Here is a 19,709-nt window from a genome sequence, read left to right as displayed (position 1 = left end):
ACATTGTTGCACAACTACCACCTTCACCTAGTTCCAAAATATGTTTATCACCCCAAAAGGAAGCACTGTCCCCATGAAGCAGTCATTCCCCATTTCCCTTTTCCCCTAGACCCTGGCATTCTTCTTTCTGTGTCAGTGAACTTGACTAGTCTAGGTACCTCATGTAAGTAGAATCATCCAGTATTTGCCCTTTTGTGACAGGCTTATATCACTTAACATAATGTCCTCAATGCTCATCCATGTTGTAGCATATGTCAGAATTTCATCCTTTTCTATGGCTGAATAGTGTTCTACTGTATGGATATACCATAATTTGTCCATTTATCTGTTGTTGGATATTTGGGTTGTTTCCACCTTTTGGCTATTGTGACTAATGCTGCTTTGAACATTCATGTACGATTGTGTGGACAAATGGTTTCATTTCTCTTGGGTATATATATTCTTTTAGGAGTGAAATTGCTGAGTCATATGGTAATTCTGTTACTAACTTTTTGAGGAATCATCAAGCTGTTAGCTGCTCATTTTTTAAAAAGCCACCTTCTTTATTCCTCTTTATTCCTCTGAGGTATTTGTATTTATTTCTTTAAGTTTTTTGGAAACCCACAGAATATGGGCAGGAATTGTATTATAAACATTGCAAACCCTCACCTGGGTTCACCAATTAGTGATTTGCTATATTTGCTTTATCTCTTTTATACATACACACACATACATATTTTATTTTATTTTTCTTGTTCTTGTTGAGTCACTTGAGAGTGAGTTGCAGATGTGATGACTTTTCACCCCTAAATACTGAAATATGTGTCTCTTAAGAGCAGGGCCAATATAGTACATGATGCATTGGCCATGTTTAGGAGCTCTAACATCAATACATACTATTATCTAATACAGAGTCCAGAATTTCTCTAGTTGTCCCAGAAATGCCCTTGAGCTCCCTGGGATCAGGTATTTTCATTTAGTTTACATGTCTTCTGTATCCTCTATTCTGGAACAGCCCCTCAGCCCTTCTTCATCCTTTATGACACTGATGTTTTATAGAACATGGGTTGGTTGTTTTGTGAAATGTTCCTTATTTGGGTTTTTCCATGATTTGGCTCAGGTGATGCCTTTGCATGTGAATAGTATCTAAGTAGTAAGTGATGCTGTATCCTCAGGGCACACTTCCCCAAATGTGTCTTCTCCAACCCTACTGACTCACTGAGAGAACCAGGTATCTGCCTTCTCCTTCTGGCCATCTGAGTGCTCTTTCCTCCCTGTATTTACTGCGACTTTGACTGGGGAGGAGACGATGAAGTAGAAGGACAAGAGGAGGAGAAGAAGGAAAATCCAAGCTATACAGTGACCACTGGCCCCCTTCTAGGCACATATTCATCCATTATCTCTCATACTCAAGGCAGTAACCCTGTGAGCTAGGAATTATTGTCATCATTTGATAAACAAAGACACTAGACTCAGATGAACGACTTGCCCAAAGTCATTCAAAGCAGTGAAGAAGCCAGATGCTCTGGCATCCTGAGACCTGGACTTGCTTGCTAATAAGCTATTTACAAGTTAATTTGACCTCATCAGTTTCCTCATCAGTAAAATGTGAAACAACTATCTCCTCAGCTGCTGAAATGAGAATGAGATTATATACCTTGATGTGTTTCTTATAGAATATGGTTCTGTGCACTCTGATTTTATTATCTTTATTTTACAGTATTTGACCATAGTCACTGGAAGCTACATTTCAGTGGATTTCCCCCAATTTCAATCATGAGTTCAAACTATAAATAATCCAGTTAGACCTGCCTGTGAATGTTTGCCAATAGAGGAATTGCATACTTGTCCTGAAGAGAAAAGTAGAGGGAGCTTAACTGGGGTCTAGTCATCTGCTCTAAAACAGTAACCCTGCATATGAAATGATGATTTGGAGTTTTGTTCAAACTTCCTCATGTTCAGCTTCGAGGCCAGGATAAAGGCATCAAACTACATGCTATTTGCACTGGAGAGATAAGAGATAAGATCTGCTAGTCTGGGAAGTTATCGATTTGAGGAGAAGAGATTATGCTAGTCCTCTCATGTTTTCTTAAAATTGTCTTGAGAGTTACTAGCAAGTAGAATGGTAACCTCTTTGCCAGCTTTGACTTGTTGATGCTCACAGGTGACATATGCCAGCCCAACTCGGCCAAAGAAACTGACAAAGGGGTGAAGCTAGCGTAGCAACAGGGGGTACACCCTAACTTCTGTCCTGAGTGCTGAAATTGTCACCTGCGGCTCGAGCACATTGGTCTTTCTGAGGTTAGGAAAACCTCTGCTTCCAAATGCAGATATAGTAGATTCTCCTGCCCATTGCTCACCCTTTCCTGTTCATGAGCTTCTGCTGGCTGCATGCTAAATGTTCACGCTGATGTTAGAGAACATTTTTTTTAGCATGTGCCCAGCTGGTGGGAGAAACAGATTGAGAAGACAGGAGAAATGAGGCACTGGGAAATATGTAACCGTCTATCCTGAGTGTTACTTGGATTTAAACTGAAAGAGGGTAAAAATCTTGTGGAAATTCACCATTTGAATAGATTTGCTAATCATTTTGTATGTGTGGTAAAATGCATTGACATTAAATTTACCATCTTAGCCATTTTTAAGTGTGTCATGGACATTCCCATCATACAATCAATTTCCAAAGCTCTTTTTATCTTGCAAAACTGGCTTCTATACTCTTTAACCAACAATTCCCCTTTCCCCCCTCTTCCCAACCCCAGTCAACTGCCATTCTACTTTCTGTCTTTATAAATATGACCAGCCTAGATAGCTCAAATAAGCAGAATCATAAAGTATGTACATTTTTTGTGACCTGCTTATTTCATTTAGCATGTCCTCCGGACTCACCCATGTTATAGCATGTGACAGAATTTCTTTCCACTGTAAAGCTAATATTCTATTATGTGTATATATCATCATTTGCTAATCCATTCATCCTCCTCTGATAGACACTTGGGTTGAGTCCACCTTTTGGCTATTGTGAGTAATGCTGCTATGTACATGGATGCACAAATGCACAAATTTCTCTTTGAGACCTTGCTTCTAATTCTTTGGGGGTATATACACAGAAGTAGGATTGCTAGATCACAGGCAAATTCTATATTTAATTTTTTTGAGGAACTGCTATACTGTTTTCCCTAGTGACTATACTTTAGATTCCCACCAACATCCATCCTTCCTTCCTTCCTTCCTTCCTTCCTTCCTTCCTTCCTTCCTTCCTTCCTTCCTTCCTTCCTTCTTCCTTCCTTCCTTCCTTCCTTCTTTCCTTCCTTCCTTCCTTTCTGAGGTAGCCATCCTAATGGGTGTTAGATTGTGTCTCATTGTGGTTTTGGTTTGCATTTCCCTAGTGATTAGTTATGTTGAACATAACTGTTCATGTGTTTATCTTCTCATGTATTTACTGGCTGTTTATATGTCTTTTTTTGAGAAATGTCTATTCAACTCCTTTGCTTAGGTTTTAATCAGGTTGCTTAATTTACTAATAAAGTTTTACAAGAGAGGCTCACCTAAAGGGTTATAACAGAACCTAGCTTTTGTAGGCATGGTGTGAGGATCAAATGACATGGCTCAGATGAGCACTTAGTGGACAGGACTCAGAGAACCATTGTTATTATTAAATGCTGAATTTTCTTGCAAAGAAAGTATGGTAACATTAGTGCAAAGACTGAAATAGGGGAGATTACTCAGGATTTCCTTACTCAACAAAATGTTTCTTGTTGTGTTTTTTTTTTTTTTAGATTCATTTTAGAGAGAGAGTGAGCATACACACGTGTGTGTGCATGCAGAAGTTGGGGGAAGGGCAGAGAGAGAAGGAGAGAATCTTCAAGCATACTCCCTCCTGAGCATGGAGCCTGATGCAGGGCTCAGTCCCATGACCCATGAGATCATGCCTTGGCCTGAAACCAAGAGTCAGACACTTAACTGATTCAGCCACCCAGGCACCCCTATTTCCTGGGGGTTTTTAAATTAAATTTTTTATTTTGAGATAATTATAGATTCATATGCAATTGTAAGAAATAATAGAGAAATGAAAACATGTCCATGCAAACACTTTTACATGAATATTTGTAAGAATATTATTCATAATGGCTAAGGAGCATAAACAACTCACATGTCCATCAGTTGAATGGATAGAGAAAAGGTAGTGTATCCATACAATGGAATATTATTCAGCAATAAAAAGAAACAAAGTACTGACACATGCTTCAATGTGGATAACTCTTATGTTGAATGACAGAAGCCAGACAGGCACAGAGGACCACATATTATGTGATTCCATTTATATGAAATGTTGTGCCAGGCAAATCTATAAATACAAAGTAGATGAGTGGTTGCCTTAGGTGGAAGGTTGGAAAGATGGGGATTTGACTGTTAATGGATATGATGGAAATATTTCAATTATTGTGCTGATGGGCTCACAACTCTGAATATATAAAAGCCAATGAATTGTATACTTTAAACAGGCAAATGGCATGGTATACGAATTGTATTTCAACAAAGAGGTCCCATGTAACCTTTACTCAATGATATTATTGCTGGGATATTGACATTGATGGTTGTTTTTCAATCATGCTTCTCTCTTTCTAGTCTTAAAGAAAGGAAGGAAGAGGAGGTAGGAATGGGGTGGGGAAGGAAGGAAGAAGAAAGAAAGGAAAAAAGAAAGAGAAAAGAACAAAATAGAAACTTCGACCTGGGATCCTTTGCAGATATGGTTCTGTCAGGAAGCTCTGCCTTGACTATTGAAATCACATCATTATGTTGAGTGCAAATGACGGAGAAATACTGGGAATAAAACCAAAAGAATAATGATTGGTGACATTATTTTCTGCAGCAGAGGTCAAAGAATGCCCCTCTTCTAGGTGTGTCTGTGTGTGTCATTCCAGCTGTCTGAGTGCTGGTGTAAGAGCAAGGTCTGCAATTTAGGGCTATCTGAATTTCGTTTTTTATTTCTCTTTTTTACTTAGTATCTTATTGCTCAAGAGATGAGCAGTCTAGTTTTTCTCTTTGATAGAAAAAGAAGAAATTAAAAATTATTTCACTGTTAAATTAACCAACTAAATTCTTATTTTTGTGTAGCTGGAGGAATGGTTCATAGACTACTAGTCACATTTCATGGGCTGGACTTTTTTGGTCTGAAAAGCAGTGAACAAATACTAGGAAGTGACCTGTTCTAGGGGAGGAGAGGTGGGGATAAAAGAAAAGAGTTTCTCCCTCAAGCTGTTTCCTCTCGTTCGTGTGATCCTCTTGACATCTGGCTTGGTGACACGTTTTTTTCCACTGTGGATTATTGGATTCAGAGGGAACTGACTGGTCAGTGAAGCCAAAGGTGATGTTTTGTGTTACCACTTGGTCTACGAAGAGACTTTGTAGAAGAAAGGGAACTTGTTTTGAATTCAATTTTGCTGGATAAATTTTCATTTGAGCCAACCACCTTGAAATTCATCACCAAGCAACTTCCAAAATCAACTGCATGCATCCTTTTTTTAAAACCAGATTTCTATTTTATGATACTTAGGGGCTTTTTAGCAAATTAGTCACACCTGAAAACGGAGCTCTCTCAAATTGTCACTACCAACTTTTTTCCTTTTTTTTTTTAAAGCTTTTATTTATTTATTTTTGAGAGACACTGAGAGAGGCAGAGACATAGGCAGAGGGAGAGGCAGGCTTCCCATGAGGAGCCTGATGCAGCACTCGATCCCAGGACTCCGGGATCACGCCCTGAGCAGAAGGCAGATGCTCAACCACTGAACCACCCAGATGTGCCCACCACCAACTTTTTTTAACTGCGCCAAAGTGTCATTCTTCACTTTCAAATGATTTTTTTTTTTTCGAAATCATTTGCATCTGTGATGCCAACCTGAGTCTCCATGACTAGATTAATTGAACCTACACCCTACTGGAGAATATCTTGAGAAAATATGATTTCAGTCTTCACACCGAATAAACATCATGCCTTTACTATAAGTTGGAAACCTGCCCTGTTGTTTAAATACCCAGCCCCAAGACACCAGTAAGTGGGAAATGCTGCCATTCTTGAGCTGTGCTCGACACAGCTGTTTTATTCACTGTTCATCTGAAACTCTTTATCAGCATTTTTAATATCTTTAGCAGCTGGGCTATTTCCTGATAACTTTTCCCCTACCCTTGGAAAGCATTTTTTTCTTCATCCTTTACCCATAATTTTATATGATGTAAAGTCTCAGTGAGATTCATTGTTCAATGACAAAGAACAGTTTTGTTTCTTTCATTTTTATTACTGTTTAATATAACAAACAGATGAAAGTATGTACAACACAAATATCCAATATCACAAATAATTACAAAATGAAAACTGCTGTGGTAGATACTGACCGTGGCAGGTACTGACTGAGGTCACATGTTGGAAGCTTGCCAGCACCCAGAAGACCCCACTTCCCAACCCCAACCTCTCCGTCCCCAAAAGATCATCCCCCAAAGGCAGTGCCATTCTGACTTTTGTGATAATTTCCTTTTCTTTACACTTCTGTTATTTCTGTATGTGGGAGTGTGCAGCCTCAAACAATACAGTTTAGTTTTGCCTGTTTTTAAACCTTATATAAATTAATCATACCAAATGTACTCTTCTGTTCAGCATTATAGTTGTGAGGTTCGTCCATGGTTTTGAGTGTAGCTACAGTTCATTTACCTTCATTGCTGTATTGTATCATGTTATATTTGTACTCAAGTTGTACACTGGTTTATCCATTTATTTCACTATTTGTTGATGAAACTGGACCTGTTCCTAGTTTTTTTTTTAATTTTTTTAAATTTTTATTTATTTATGATAGTCCCAGAGAGAGAGAGAGAGAGAGAGAGAGAGAGGCAGAGACATAGGCAGAGAAGCAGGCTCCATGCACCGGGAGCCTGATGTGAGATTCGATCCCGGGTCTCCAGGATCGCACCCTGGGCCAAAGGCAGGCGCCAAACCGCTGCGCCACCCAGGGATCCCTGTTCCTAGTTTTAAGCCACTATGGACAATTATGCTAGGAACATTTTTGTACTGGCGCAAAGAAAGGTACATGCATTTCTCTAAGGTGGCCAGGAGTCCATTTGCTGGGTCATGGGAGTTTGCATCTTCAACTTTGCTAAATACTGCCAACTCTGTTTGCAAAGTGCTTGTCCTAGCAAAATGTACAAGAGTTCTCAGTATGCCGTTTCCTGATCAACAGAATTATATCTGGAAAGAGGTGGGCCGCAGGTCAGCACAGCCCGTGTGTGTGTGTGTGTGTGTGTGTGTGTGTGTGTGTGTGGTCATTCAAGGTGATTGCACTTGAAAGAAGGCTACTCTGTCAACATCCTTCATGGACTGCTGGGAATACTGGTAAAGATAGAACCTTCACAGCTGAATTTCACTGATGCTCAGAAAAGAGCACAGAAGGCCTTGGAAAGCTGCCCTAGTTTTCCTACCGGGGTCATGGGCTCACCAGCACTCACATTTTCAGGCTTTGTGATTTTTGTTGAGCTGGGTGGTGGTTTCTTCCTATGGCTTTATTTGCATTTCTCTCAATAAGATTGAATTCTTTTTACATGTTTATCAGCTATTTGGACTTCTTTTATTTATTTTTTAATTTAAATTCAATTAATTAACATACAGTGTATTATTAGTTTCAGAGGTTAAGTTCAGTGATTCATCAGTCTTATGTAATGCCCAGTGCCCATTATATCACGTGCCCTCCTTAACGTCTATCACCCAGTGGACTTCTTCTGTTTGAAATGCCCATTCAAACCTTTGTCTATTTTCTATTTTTCTTATTGATTTATAGGAATTCTTTATATATTCTGGACACTAGTCCTTTGTCCGTTTGTCAGTTACATGTGTCAAAGAGAGTATATTTTCTTGTTGTTGTGCCACTGATATAGTCATGTAACTGAGGATCTATGTATAAACCTTTTTTTGCATTTTATATATATTTTTTGTATTTATTATTGAAGTACAATTGACACACAATGTTATATTACTTTCAGATGTACAAAATAGTGATTTGACAATTCTATACATTACTCACTGCTCACCAAGGTAAGTGTAGTTACCATCTGTCACCACATAACAGAATTGCAATATTATTGACTATATTCCCTATGCTGTATTTTTCATCTCCGTGACTTATTTTATAACAAGTGGTTTATTACCTCTTTATTCCCTAACACCTATTTTGCCTCTCCCCACACCCCCCTCCCTTCTGGTAACCACCAGTTGTTCTCTGTTGAGTCTGATTTTGTTTTTTTATTTGTTCATTTGTTTTTGTTTTTGTTTTTTTTAGATTCCACATGTAAGTGAAATCATATGGTATTTGTCTTTCTCTGACATATTTCACTTAACATAATGCCCTCTAAGTCCATTTATGCTGTTGCCAATGGCAAGATATCATCTTTTTTATGGATTAATAAATTCCGTTGTGTGTGTGTGTGTGTGTGTGTGTGTACCAGTTCTTTATCCATTCGTCTACTGATAGACACTTAGATTGCTTCCATATCTTGGCTCTTGCAAATAACGCTGCAATGAACATAGGGGTGCATATATCTTTTGGAATTAGAGTTTTCATTTTCTCTGGGTAAATACCCAAAAGTGGAATTACTGGATCATATGATATTTCTATTGTTAATTTTTTGAGGAACCTCCATACTGTTTTCCACAGTGGCTACACACATTTACATCCTTACCAACAGTGCACAAGGGTTTCTTTTTCTCCACATCCTCACCAACACTTATTATTTCTTGTCTTTGATATTAGACATTCTGACAGGTGTGGGGTGAGATCTCATTGTGGTTTTGATTTTCATTTCTCTAATAATTAGTGATGTTGAGTACCTTTTCATATGCCTGTTAGCCATCTGTAAGTCTTCTTTGGAAAATTGTCTGTTCAGGTCCCCTATCCATTTTTAATCAGATCATTTGGTTTTTCTGGTGTTGAGTTACATAATCTCCTTATATATATTTGGATATTAACCCCTTATTGGATGTATCATTTGCACATATTTTCTTCCATTTGGTAGGTTGTCTTTTCATTTTGTTAATGGTTTCCTTTGCTATGCAATAGCATTTTGGTGTAGTCCTAATAGATTGATTTTGCTTTTGTTTTCCTTGCCTGAGGAAACATATTTATAAATGTGTTGCAAAGGCTGATTTTCAAGAATTTACTGCCTATTTTTTTTTAGGAGCTTTATAGTTTTAGGTCTTATATTTAAATCTTAAATCCATTTTGAGTTTATTTTTGTGTATTGTGAAAGAAAGTCGCCCAGTTTCATTGTTTTGTATGTAGTTGTCCAATTTTCTTAATGCTACTTATTGTAAAAACTATCTTTCCCCATTGTATATTCTTGCCTTATTTGTCACAGATTAGTTGACCATACAAGTATGAGTTTATTTCTGGGCTCTATTCTATTCTGTTGATGTGTCTATTTTTGTGCCAGTACCATACTGTTTTTATTACTGTAACTTTGTGCTGTATCTTGAAACCTGGTATTGTGATGCCTCCAGCTTTCTTTCTTTCCTGTTCTTTCTCAAGATAGCTTTGATTCTTCAGGGTTTTTTTGTGATTCCATACAAATGTTCAGATTATTTGTTCTAGTTCTGTAAAAAATACTATTGGCATTTAGATTGAGATTACATTGATTCTATGAATTGCTTTGCAAAGTAAGGTCATTTTAACAATATTAATTCTTCTAATCCATGAGCATAGTATATCTTTCCAATAGTTTGCATCATCTTCAGTTTCTTTTTTCAGTGTTTTATAGTTTTCAAAGTACAGGTCTTTTACCTCTTTGGTTAAACTTATTTCTGGATATTTTATTATTTTTTGGTACAATTATAAATGGGATTGTTTTCTTAATTTCTCTTTCTGCTATTTCATTTTAGTGTATCAAGATAAAACAGATTTCTATATATTAACTTTGTATCCTGTGACTTTACTGAATTCACTTATTAGATATATTCGTGTAACCGAATACTGTGTGTAAACCTTTAAACAAATTGATAATGAATCTTTGCTTTAATTTTTAAAAATTTTTAATTTTTTTATCATGATGAGTATACTCACCTATTTCACCCATTTCCTCATCCCCCTCCTCTCTGCTAACCATCGGTTTGTTCTCTATAGTTAAGAATCTATTTCTTAGTTTCTCTCTCTCTCTCTCTCTCTTTTTTTCCTTTGTTTGTTTTGTTTCTTAAATTCCACATATGAGTGAAATCATATGGAATTTATCTTTCTCTGACTTATTAAGCTTAGCATTATACTCCCAAGCTCCATCCATGCTGTTGCAAATGGCAAGATTTCATTCTTTTTATGACTGAATAGTATTCCATTGCGTATATATATCATGTCTTATTTATCCGTTAATCTATTGATGGACACTTGGGCTGCTTCCATAGTTTGACTATTTTAAATAATGCTGCTGTAAACATAGGGGTGCATGTATTTCTTTGAATTAGTGTTATTGTATTTTGAGAGTAAATACCCAGTAGTGCAATTCCTGGATCATGGTGGAAAATCAATTCAATATATTTTATTCCATTATTTTCTGTAGGTTGTGGCTTTTGAAAATACCTACTTCAATATTTTGTCACCTTTTTATTACTGTCTTATCCATACGTTCTAACACTTACTTTACTATATATATAAAGTAAATATATATATATTTATAAGTATATATATATATAAATATATATATATTGCATTTTTCATTTTTCTGTATAACACAGCAAGCTACTATTAGGTACAAATCAAAGTGAAATATAAAAGGAAAAGTTAGTGTTAGTAATCAGAATAAAAATTATTAACTATGGTTGACTATTAGCTGTAAACTAATACTTGTCCATGGGAGGTATGGAAACAGAGACATAATTTCTTTTTAAAAAATTCCTTTTGTAAAGAAAGATACATATTCATTCACAAAATTAATCAAAATGGAAAAGAACAAAAGAAAGTAAAAGTCATTGCAAATTCTACCACTCAGAAATGTTTCATTGAACACGCCTCCGGTCATCTCTGTATTCTGTACTTATACAAATAATTATGTGATCTAACAAAGAGACCAGACACTATATAGCACCATTTTGCGGGGCAGGTAAAAACAAACAAACAAACAAACAAACAAAAGAAACAAGCTGTAATACACAAGTAGAGCAACTCGCAGAGAGTTTCAGGGTGGCAACCTACTGCCACTCCTTCCTCACCTTTTTCTTGCACTTTCAAGAGAAGTACAGAAAGGGTGATGGGCACTGAGGGGGGCACTTGATGGGATGAGCACTGGGTGTTATGCTATAGGTTGGTAAATTAAACTCCAATAAAAAAAATAAATAAATTCAGCTAAATAAAAATAATTGCAAAAAAAAAACCCAAAAAAAACAGAAAGAGAGGAAGGGAAAAGGGAAAGTGATTATCTCTATTTCTTCTTTGTCAAACTATTGAGAAGAGGCTGCCTCAGGAGAAAATCAGGCTCAGAAGTGAGCACATCATTGGGGCAGGTTCCAGAAAAAGGTGCCTTGAGGAAACTGTATTAAGAAGTCAGTATTTCCCAAAGTGCATTCCTCAGGGTGTGAAAAGGTACATGACAGTGTGTCCTGTGGTCAAGAAAATGTGGAAAATGCTGAGGTCAGCCAAGCCCGACAGGTTTCTTCACTGTGGGACTCTGAATGCTTCTGCTGCATCTCCTGGGCCCGGGAAGGGGTTGGCAGGCAGTGGTTCCCAAACATTTCAGTACAGAAGCCTTTGCTCATGGAGAGTCACCCAAGTCCAGTTCTCTTTGAAAACTTGGGGAAAGTCTTATCTGACTCTAGTATGTTGTACTTTAGAGTTAGTGTATACAAGCAGTTTTTAGAGGTGCAAACCTTTTTTTTTTCTGACTACAAAAATAATAAATATTCATAGTAGAAAATTTGATAGTTAAAGGTATCATGAACACAGTTGAAATAACTCTAATTGTGCTATTGGAGATGGCCAGGATTTGGCATATTTTAGTATTTTCTTCCAGGTTTGCATGTGAGTGTGTGTGTGAGTGTGTGTGGTGTGGTGTGTGTGTGTGTGTGTGTGTGTGGTATGTGTAAGAGTATACCTTAGCATGCATTTTTTTGTTTTGGTTTTTGATAAAGAACATTTTATTCATTAGAGGAAAATCTCTGACCCCATGATGGAGTTCATATAGAGGTTTTCTCAAAAATAATGCTTGATGAAAGCTTTTTTGATTTTGGAATAATTTTAGATTTTTTGTAATGATGGTACAAAGAATTCTCACACACTCAACCTCTCACACACTCAACCTCACCTAACATTAACACTGTCTAGAGTTTTATATAAGTTTTTTCTATCTATAACTAAATTTTCTTCTCACTGCATAAAGTTTTTGGTTTTCAGTTGGATAAAACATGCCCTCTCTTCTGCTTTCTTTCTAGGTTACTATAACAATAGTACCAAAGTGGCTGTAAAAACCCTGAAACCAGGCACTATGTCTGTGCAAGCATTCCTGGAGGAAGCAAACCTCATGAAGACCCTTCAACATGACAAGCTGGTGAGGCTGTATGCCGTGGTCACCAGAGAGGAGCCTATCTACATCATCACCGAGTACATGGCCAAGGGTGAGCACCACCCCCCAAACCCTAAGTTTTTGAAAGGCTTAAAGTTCCAAAATGTTCACAGAATGTTCGAATAATTTTAATTTTAAAACAGCATGGTCACTACTGAAAAATCAGAAAATATGAGGCAACAAAGCATTTTCATAAACCACCTCACCAGAAATATACGTGTTATGTTTATTATAGAAATAATATATACTCTATTTCCCCTGCATTTGTCTTCTTATTCGTATTAGCCATAAGAATAGCATGCAATAAAATATTTGTCCCAAAAATACATATTTCAAATAAGAGTATTTTTGTTACATATTTAAAATGAGAGTTCTCAAAATCCTAAAACGTGATCATTTTCCTCTCTAGCATTATCTAAATGTTCAGGGTGTCACTTTAAAATGTGAACATTTTTTAAATTGTCAGAGGTTAGATTCTTCTGTAATCAGAATCACTGAACAAGAAGTGTCCAACACCACGTTTTTCTCCCACCCATATTACCTTCAGATAACAGGGTTTAAATTCCTTGAATTCCTTCCTCTAGGTCAGTGAACAATACTAAGAAACCACTAAATAGCTCTTTGAAAATCTTCAGAAGGAGTAAAGGAATGAAAAGAAAGAAACATAAACAATAATAGCAAGTTAACAATCATCTCATGCATCATGGAGATCATAGTGTGATGTCACAGCTGAATAGATTAGAAAGATGAATATTACATTTTTTAATTTAATATATGTCAGTATTTCAGAATATCAGTTCCTCAGAGTCCTTCCAAAAGAGGATGTTGTTTAAAAACAAAAAACAAAACAACTAGCCTCTGTGGCTTAGGTTGCTATAACCCAGAAAGCAGACTCAGGATCAGACACTTTGTAGGAGTTCAGTAAATACTTGTTGAATTAAGCAGCTAATAGTATTCTGAATAAAAAATGTAAATATGAGTTTCTCCTCATAATAGTACTTAGCCTTTTTTTTTAGATTTTTAAAGAATTATTTATTCATGAGAGACACAGAAGCAGAGACATAGGCAGAGGGAGAAGCAGGCTCCCCACGGGAGCCTGGTGTGGGACTCCATCCCAGGACCCCAGCATCAGGACCAGAGCCAAAGGCAGACGCTCAACCACTGAGCCACCCAGGTGCCCTAGAATTTAGCCTTTATTAAGGATTTACTCCGTACCAGATTGTTCTTGATGCTTTCCCTGGGTAAGCTCCCTTAATCTTCTTAGCAATCTGAGGGCTAAGCACCATTGTTCTGTGTTGTGGGCGAAGTAGCAGGACATTTATTGAGTGCTTACCTCCCGCTAAGCACCGTGTGGCACATTCTTTAAATCTATCCCCACAGGGCCTCTGATAATAGCTAGTAGGACATGCCCACTTTATAGAGACTAAGATGTTACAGGGAAGTAACTTGCCTAAGGTTGACTCTTTAAATTCTAGGAGAAAAGCAGGTCTTGTTTTAGAGATGAAGCCATAGGAAGTAGGAGGGTTCATCGACACACTTTCTCTTAGGTGCAAAGCACAGTGTGTTCATCAGACACTCACTGAGCACCTGCGGCATGCGCTGCCTCTGTGTTTTTGCTGGACACACAGATAGGAGCGAGCCTAGCCCAGTGTCTGCTCCAGGCAGGCCTGCTGGGAGGACTTGCTGCTTTCTGGTTCTGAGCAGCTCTGAGGATCAGACAGCTGCAGCAAGTGGACTGTGGCAGCAGGTGCTAAGTGCTCTGGAATGCACTGTTCTCAGACACCCAGAGCTAGAAAAATACACTGTCCACCGTCACCCTTTCTTACCCAACCCACACACTACATTTCGCATCAGGTCGAAGGTAACTGGGTTTGACCAACTTCAGGAAAGGGCACTGCGGCCATACAGAACTGCCAAGGTGATCATTTTGTGGGTCCCCCTGCTGATAGTAATGATCCTTTGACTTGTTTGGCTTTTGGTCTCGTGTGTTTGAACTACACTGACTAGTTCCTCCTCTATCAACAGGCAGTTTGCTGGATTTCCTGAAGAGCGATGAGGGGGGGAAAGTGCTGCTTCCAAAGCTAATTGACTTTTCTGCCCAGGTGACGTATTAAAAATCAGGGTGCATGTAAGTTCGCGAAGACCTCCCTGCTTCAGAGTCACGAAGTTCCAGGGAGAAGGCATTTTTGTTGGATGTTTCCCAGTAGTGGTTCTGAGAAAAAGGCCTTCCAAAGTGCACTTCCTTGGAGACAGTAATGGGTGCTTCACACCGAAGTCATCTGTGTGTGTGTGTGTCGAGCTCTGACTTGGATGTCAGCTGCCCTAAAACATGTCAGCCTCTTATACTGGGGTTCACACCTGCTAAGGGCTCTTCACACTTAGCAATGTTTACACCTGCACGAGCTATAGAAACAATGCAGCAGAAGTGGTCACTTTGTGCCACATCTTGGAGATGCAATATCATGTGGTCTGAGCACAGCACATTCGAAGTGATGCATGCGTGATATTGGAGTTACTAACCTAAGGTTCAGATGCTTTTAAGTACCTAGTGTTCTTGAAAACAGAGGAACTATATTCTTTTCTTTATCTATCCCCTTCCGATCCTTCCTGATGGATATGCCTTTAGGGTTCTAAGAAATACCCATGTAATGTATAATATTTCTAGAACTAGCCAAAAAGTTGAGAATTTGATTACTTTGGAATCACACGTTTCCTGAAGTGCATTTAAGGACAGAGGGAAGTTACCCAGAAACCCAGCAATGTACCTGGTGTGCCAGGGAAATATGCATTGGAACAATGCCAGCTACTGACTATTAATAGTCTAATTGTATCTCCTAGTCATCCTTGATAATTTGCTTGTTGTGTTTCTTGATACTGGCCATGGGTAGTTCATGTGGGAACGGCCACGTGCCATAAAGCCTGAAGCAGCAGAAGAGATTTCTAGAAGTTCCAGGAAAGGGTCACCTTTATGATCTTCATTTCTTACTCCCACTTCTACCCTGAGACTCTCTTTAAGTTGGGAACTTGAGGTGGCCTTCTTGGGAAGATGAGATCAAAGGAATGCATTAGTATGCAGGTAACATACTAAGGTGGGGTCAGAACACATATTCTACAGCAGAGCATTGTGGGCAGAGCTGGTGTTCAATATTCAAACACTAGCGTAGTGTGGCGCCTGGCTTGTGGCTCTGACTCAGGAGCCAGAACCACTCGGGAAGTCTTTTGCCTCTTTGGGTTAGTTTGTCCACCCATCAAATGGGAATGGGGATTCCTATTTTCAGGAGATGTTGAGGTCTAATCTAATCACAGATTGCCATGAACATAAGCACTTCAGAGCCTCTTGGTGGAAGCTGAGAGAATCTTCGGGATGACTGTCCCCATTGTTCTGGCAAAGGTGTGTGATGACGTCATCTATCAGCCCCCATCTCATCTACCCAAACTTAACAAGCTTTAGTAGGTTCCTTATCTGAATCAGAAATTTAAAGATGATCTGGAATCCCAATATCTAGTATGGAATGAAGTAAGATCGCTATGGTAGAAACTGGGAGAAGAGAAAGAGTCCAACAGCCCTGACTTTACTCAGACTCTCTACCCTGGCCCCTGAGAGGCTCTATGGACTCCAGGGTTTCCAGGACTACAGTTTGAAAACCACTGCTCTGCAGTAAGAAGAATGATTACTTGGAGGGATGTAGCTCTAGATCCTATGTAGATAGGGAGTCAGAAAGTGGAGAAAACGGAAATCGATGAACTTGCGTCACACTTGACATTGATAGGCCATCGAGGCCCTCGATCTGGGCAGTGATTTTGGCATCCCATGTAGATGAGACACTTGAGTATAATGAAGGTTTGTTGCACCCACTTCTCAGTAAGGGAAGGGGACTGACAGGGATATGGAAAAGTGGGGCCTGTGGCCTAGAGGACTAAGTGGTCATAGTTCAAGTAGAGCTGAGGGTCTGATCTCTGTGTGCCTGTAGTTCTCTAGGGTTACATAAGATCTACAATTATATGGAAATTATGCACATCAGGGTATATACTGTACCTAGAGAAGGACTTTATGTTGTCACATTGGTATTTTTTATTTGATTTTGTCCGACATACCTTATAAAACCTTATCTCAACATAGTCAAAGTTTTTAAGGTCCGACTCAGCGTCTCTGTATCTGTTCTTTAACTTTGTAAATTCATACTGTTGCTTAAAAAGGTAACTTTTTCTAACTTAAAAATGAGTTGGGGGAAAAAGTTGCTCTCTTTGTATTTCTGAAGGAAGATTATCCTGGAGCCTGGCATTGACCATCACTTTCAAATTGTAGATTCCAGGTGGCTTCAATTGACTCCTCTTGTCAACTGTGATGGGGCTGAAACCCCCTGCCCCTGGTGAGAGGAGGGGCCCAGGATAATCGAGGCCACCGCCAAACCAGTATTCCAAATCCAACTCCTGCTAGTTAAAGTCTTGTTTCCCTGCCCAGGGTTTCTTGCCCAGCAGTGACCACTGGGTTGAACTGGTGAGACATCTAGTCTAAGTGCATGGATGGTAAGTGTCAGCGGGAGAGTCAGCAGGTCAACATCACCCAGAATGTCACTCGGCATGTGATTTTTCACAAAATTCTTTTTTTGTAACCTCATAGGATCTCCTTTTGAGTTCATCTTTGTTCATGGTGCAAACTTCACCCAGACTCTTTCCCAAGCCTTTGCTCCAGGAGACCCATTTCCTTCTGAGACCACATGCTGCCCCACCTTTGACTATCATCTGCTTCATTTGCTTGTGACTTTTCTTGTTATGATATCGATAGCATGGGAAGAAGTCCTGAACCTTGCCATCAAGGAATGGGGTCTGCACGCCTCACTTTCAGTCTGAAACCATGTACCTGATGCATTGGCACAACGCACCTGATGTGCGTTCCCACTGTGATACTGTCGATTCGTTTTGTGCCTGGCTCTGCCAACACTCCTCTGAAATTCTCTTTATATACAAAAAGTCGTCTCTGAATTTTTTCCCCTTCTCCTCTCCATCCTGTGCCACCAGTTAGCTCTGTCACTTCTCCATAGTGAGTAAGAAGAGAATAATAAATATTAATAAAGCTGGCCCAAGGTGTTAGAAGAGACCTGGTGCCCACATACTTCATAATCCATCCTTTCTATACCTTCTTTCCTTGACTCTTTAGAGTGGACAGAGAGTAAAGCCGGAGATACAGGTAAGTCTATATTTGACTCTCAACAAGGGCAGGCAGTAGTGTGTACTTTGTTCTGTTAGCATTGTTAATAGCAAAGAGCACAAGAGGGTATAATGAAATTCAGCTGTTTTTCACAAAGAGAGGTTGAGAATGAAAGAAACCAGCTTACTTAATCTGTCTCAGAAGGATGAAGGAACAGGGGTGAGGGACAGCACTGGGACTTTTCCCACAGCTTCTCACCAGTCTCTTCTTCCCTCTCCTCACAATCTACTTCCCCAAGTTCTGCTTTCCCCTCACCATCCTCCTCTTACACCAGTCAAGACAGGAAGTGGGTGAGGGTGCATGACAGCCTCTCGGTTCATGTGAGAGCTGATTTCATCACTTCCTGTCTCAGGATGAGTCCTAAAAAGCTCTTTTGAGCCCAAGTGTGATTTATGCCTTGCAGCCTGTCTCTTGGCTCACTGGCCTTCCTCCGCATTTAATGGAGAGGGAGAAATCCCAATTAAAGTAGCTCTCCCAGTGCTTTCCCTCTTGTATGAAATGAAGCGATGCTCTGCTCTTTGTGCTAACATTGGAAAATTACCCCTTTGCGGAAGAAGTTTGGTGCCTTCAGAGCAGAGACTACATAATTCCCTCCCAGCCTTTGCCGCCTGTGAGAGGAGAAAAATGAACTTGAAATGACAAGGATTGGCATTTGTGAGAACTCCCTTGCATGGAAGTGGAATCGGTATCTTAGCCTTGTACAACTTAGAGGACAGACGTTGAGAAATTCACAGTTGCAAGATGGTGGCCAGAGAAATCCTCTTGGGATTCAGGACAAGTAAACCAGAGCGTGTCTGGCTTTTTGGTGGCAACATCGCTGAAGGGCAAATATTACCAAAAACGAAATGGACAATTGTGTATGAGTAAAACTGCAGTAGAAACAGAAAAGTCAAAGTTAGTGTTACATTCATGGCAACAAGTACCCTTTTTTTAACTCCTTCCAGTTGATAAAGCCTTTCTACGTCCATTTTCTAGTTTGAGCCCAGAAAGCATTTATATCATAATTTACTGCATTTTATAATTGAAGAAGTGACCTTGGGTTTGTCCAAGGTAACAGAGCAAGTGGCTAGAAGTGCTGGACTTGGTCCTGAGTCTTCTGACTTTAGATAACGTCTTTCCTCTGCATTGTCTCACACTTGCATTCCAAGATCAGAGTTGCTCTTAAGATCGTTTTGTACCTGACACATCGCTGATAATGCATGTTTACCCCTTAATGGATTTTGCTTATCAGAATTGATGATATCCAGCAATTCCCCCCTCCAAAAAAAAATCTCTATTGCCAGACAGATATTTCTTTCTTTTTTTTTTTTTAAGACTTTATTTATTTATTCATGAGAGAGAGAGAAAGAGGCAGAGCAGACATAGGCAGAGGGAGGAGCAGGCTCCATGCAGGGAACCCGATGTGGGACTTGATCCCGGGACTCCAGGATCATGCCCTGGGCCAAAGGAAGGCGCTAAACCGCTGAGCCACCCAGGGACCCCTAGATCTTTCTTTCACATAGTGATTATGCTCAGCCATATTATGCCCAACGCCCCATCCATGACATTTAAGCCACATTTTATTTTTTTATTTTTTTTAAGCCACATTTTAAATTGGAATTTGGTAAACTGAGGAAGGCCAGAAATCTGTCTGTGTAATTCTCAACCTTTTTGAGTAAGAAGGCCAATTGCCATTTAACTACCCCCTCATTTGAGTATCTGCTGACTGAGAAAACAAGACAAAGACTGGGAATCTCTTGCAGTAACTCTAGGTTGGGACCCACTCATCTCTCGGTGGTAAATGAGTGTCTGGAGGGAACTTGCTGCAAAGTCTCTAGAGTATTTGCCAATATCGTCAGGTAATGTGTCTCCTCATTCTACCTCTTTGTAAAGAACGTAAAAGATAAGTTAGGTTCTTATTCTGCAACTCATGGCTACCCAGCCCCCCTTCCCCCACCATGAT

General features: G+C 39.2%; 1 protein-coding gene across 4 annotated transcripts in view; it reads left to right on the top strand.

Annotated features, from left to right (window-relative positions):
* LYN (LYN proto-oncogene, Src family tyrosine kinase) overlaps nt 1-19,709 on the top strand; it is a 115,801-nt gene that overhangs the window by 64,393 nt on the left and 31,699 nt on the right. For all 4 annotated transcript variants that reach the window (XM_077876909.1, XM_077876910.1, XM_077876911.1 and 1 more), the window contains exons 9-10: nt 12,428-12,610; nt 14,584-14,660. In XM_077876909.1, the coding sequence (XP_077733035.1) occupies nt 12,428-12,610; nt 14,584-14,660 (260 nt within the window). The remainder of the gene's footprint in view (nt 1-12,427; nt 12,611-14,583; nt 14,661-19,709) is intronic.

Source organism: Canis aureus, chromosome 28 (assembly GCF_053574225.1).
Source record: "Canis aureus isolate CA01 chromosome 28, VMU_Caureus_v.1.0, whole genome shotgun sequence".
Taxonomy (NCBI): Eukaryota; Metazoa; Chordata; class Mammalia; order Carnivora; family Canidae; genus Canis; species Canis aureus.
The sequence above is the reverse complement of the archived record's forward strand: the minus strand, read 5'-3'. Positions and strand labels throughout refer to the sequence as shown.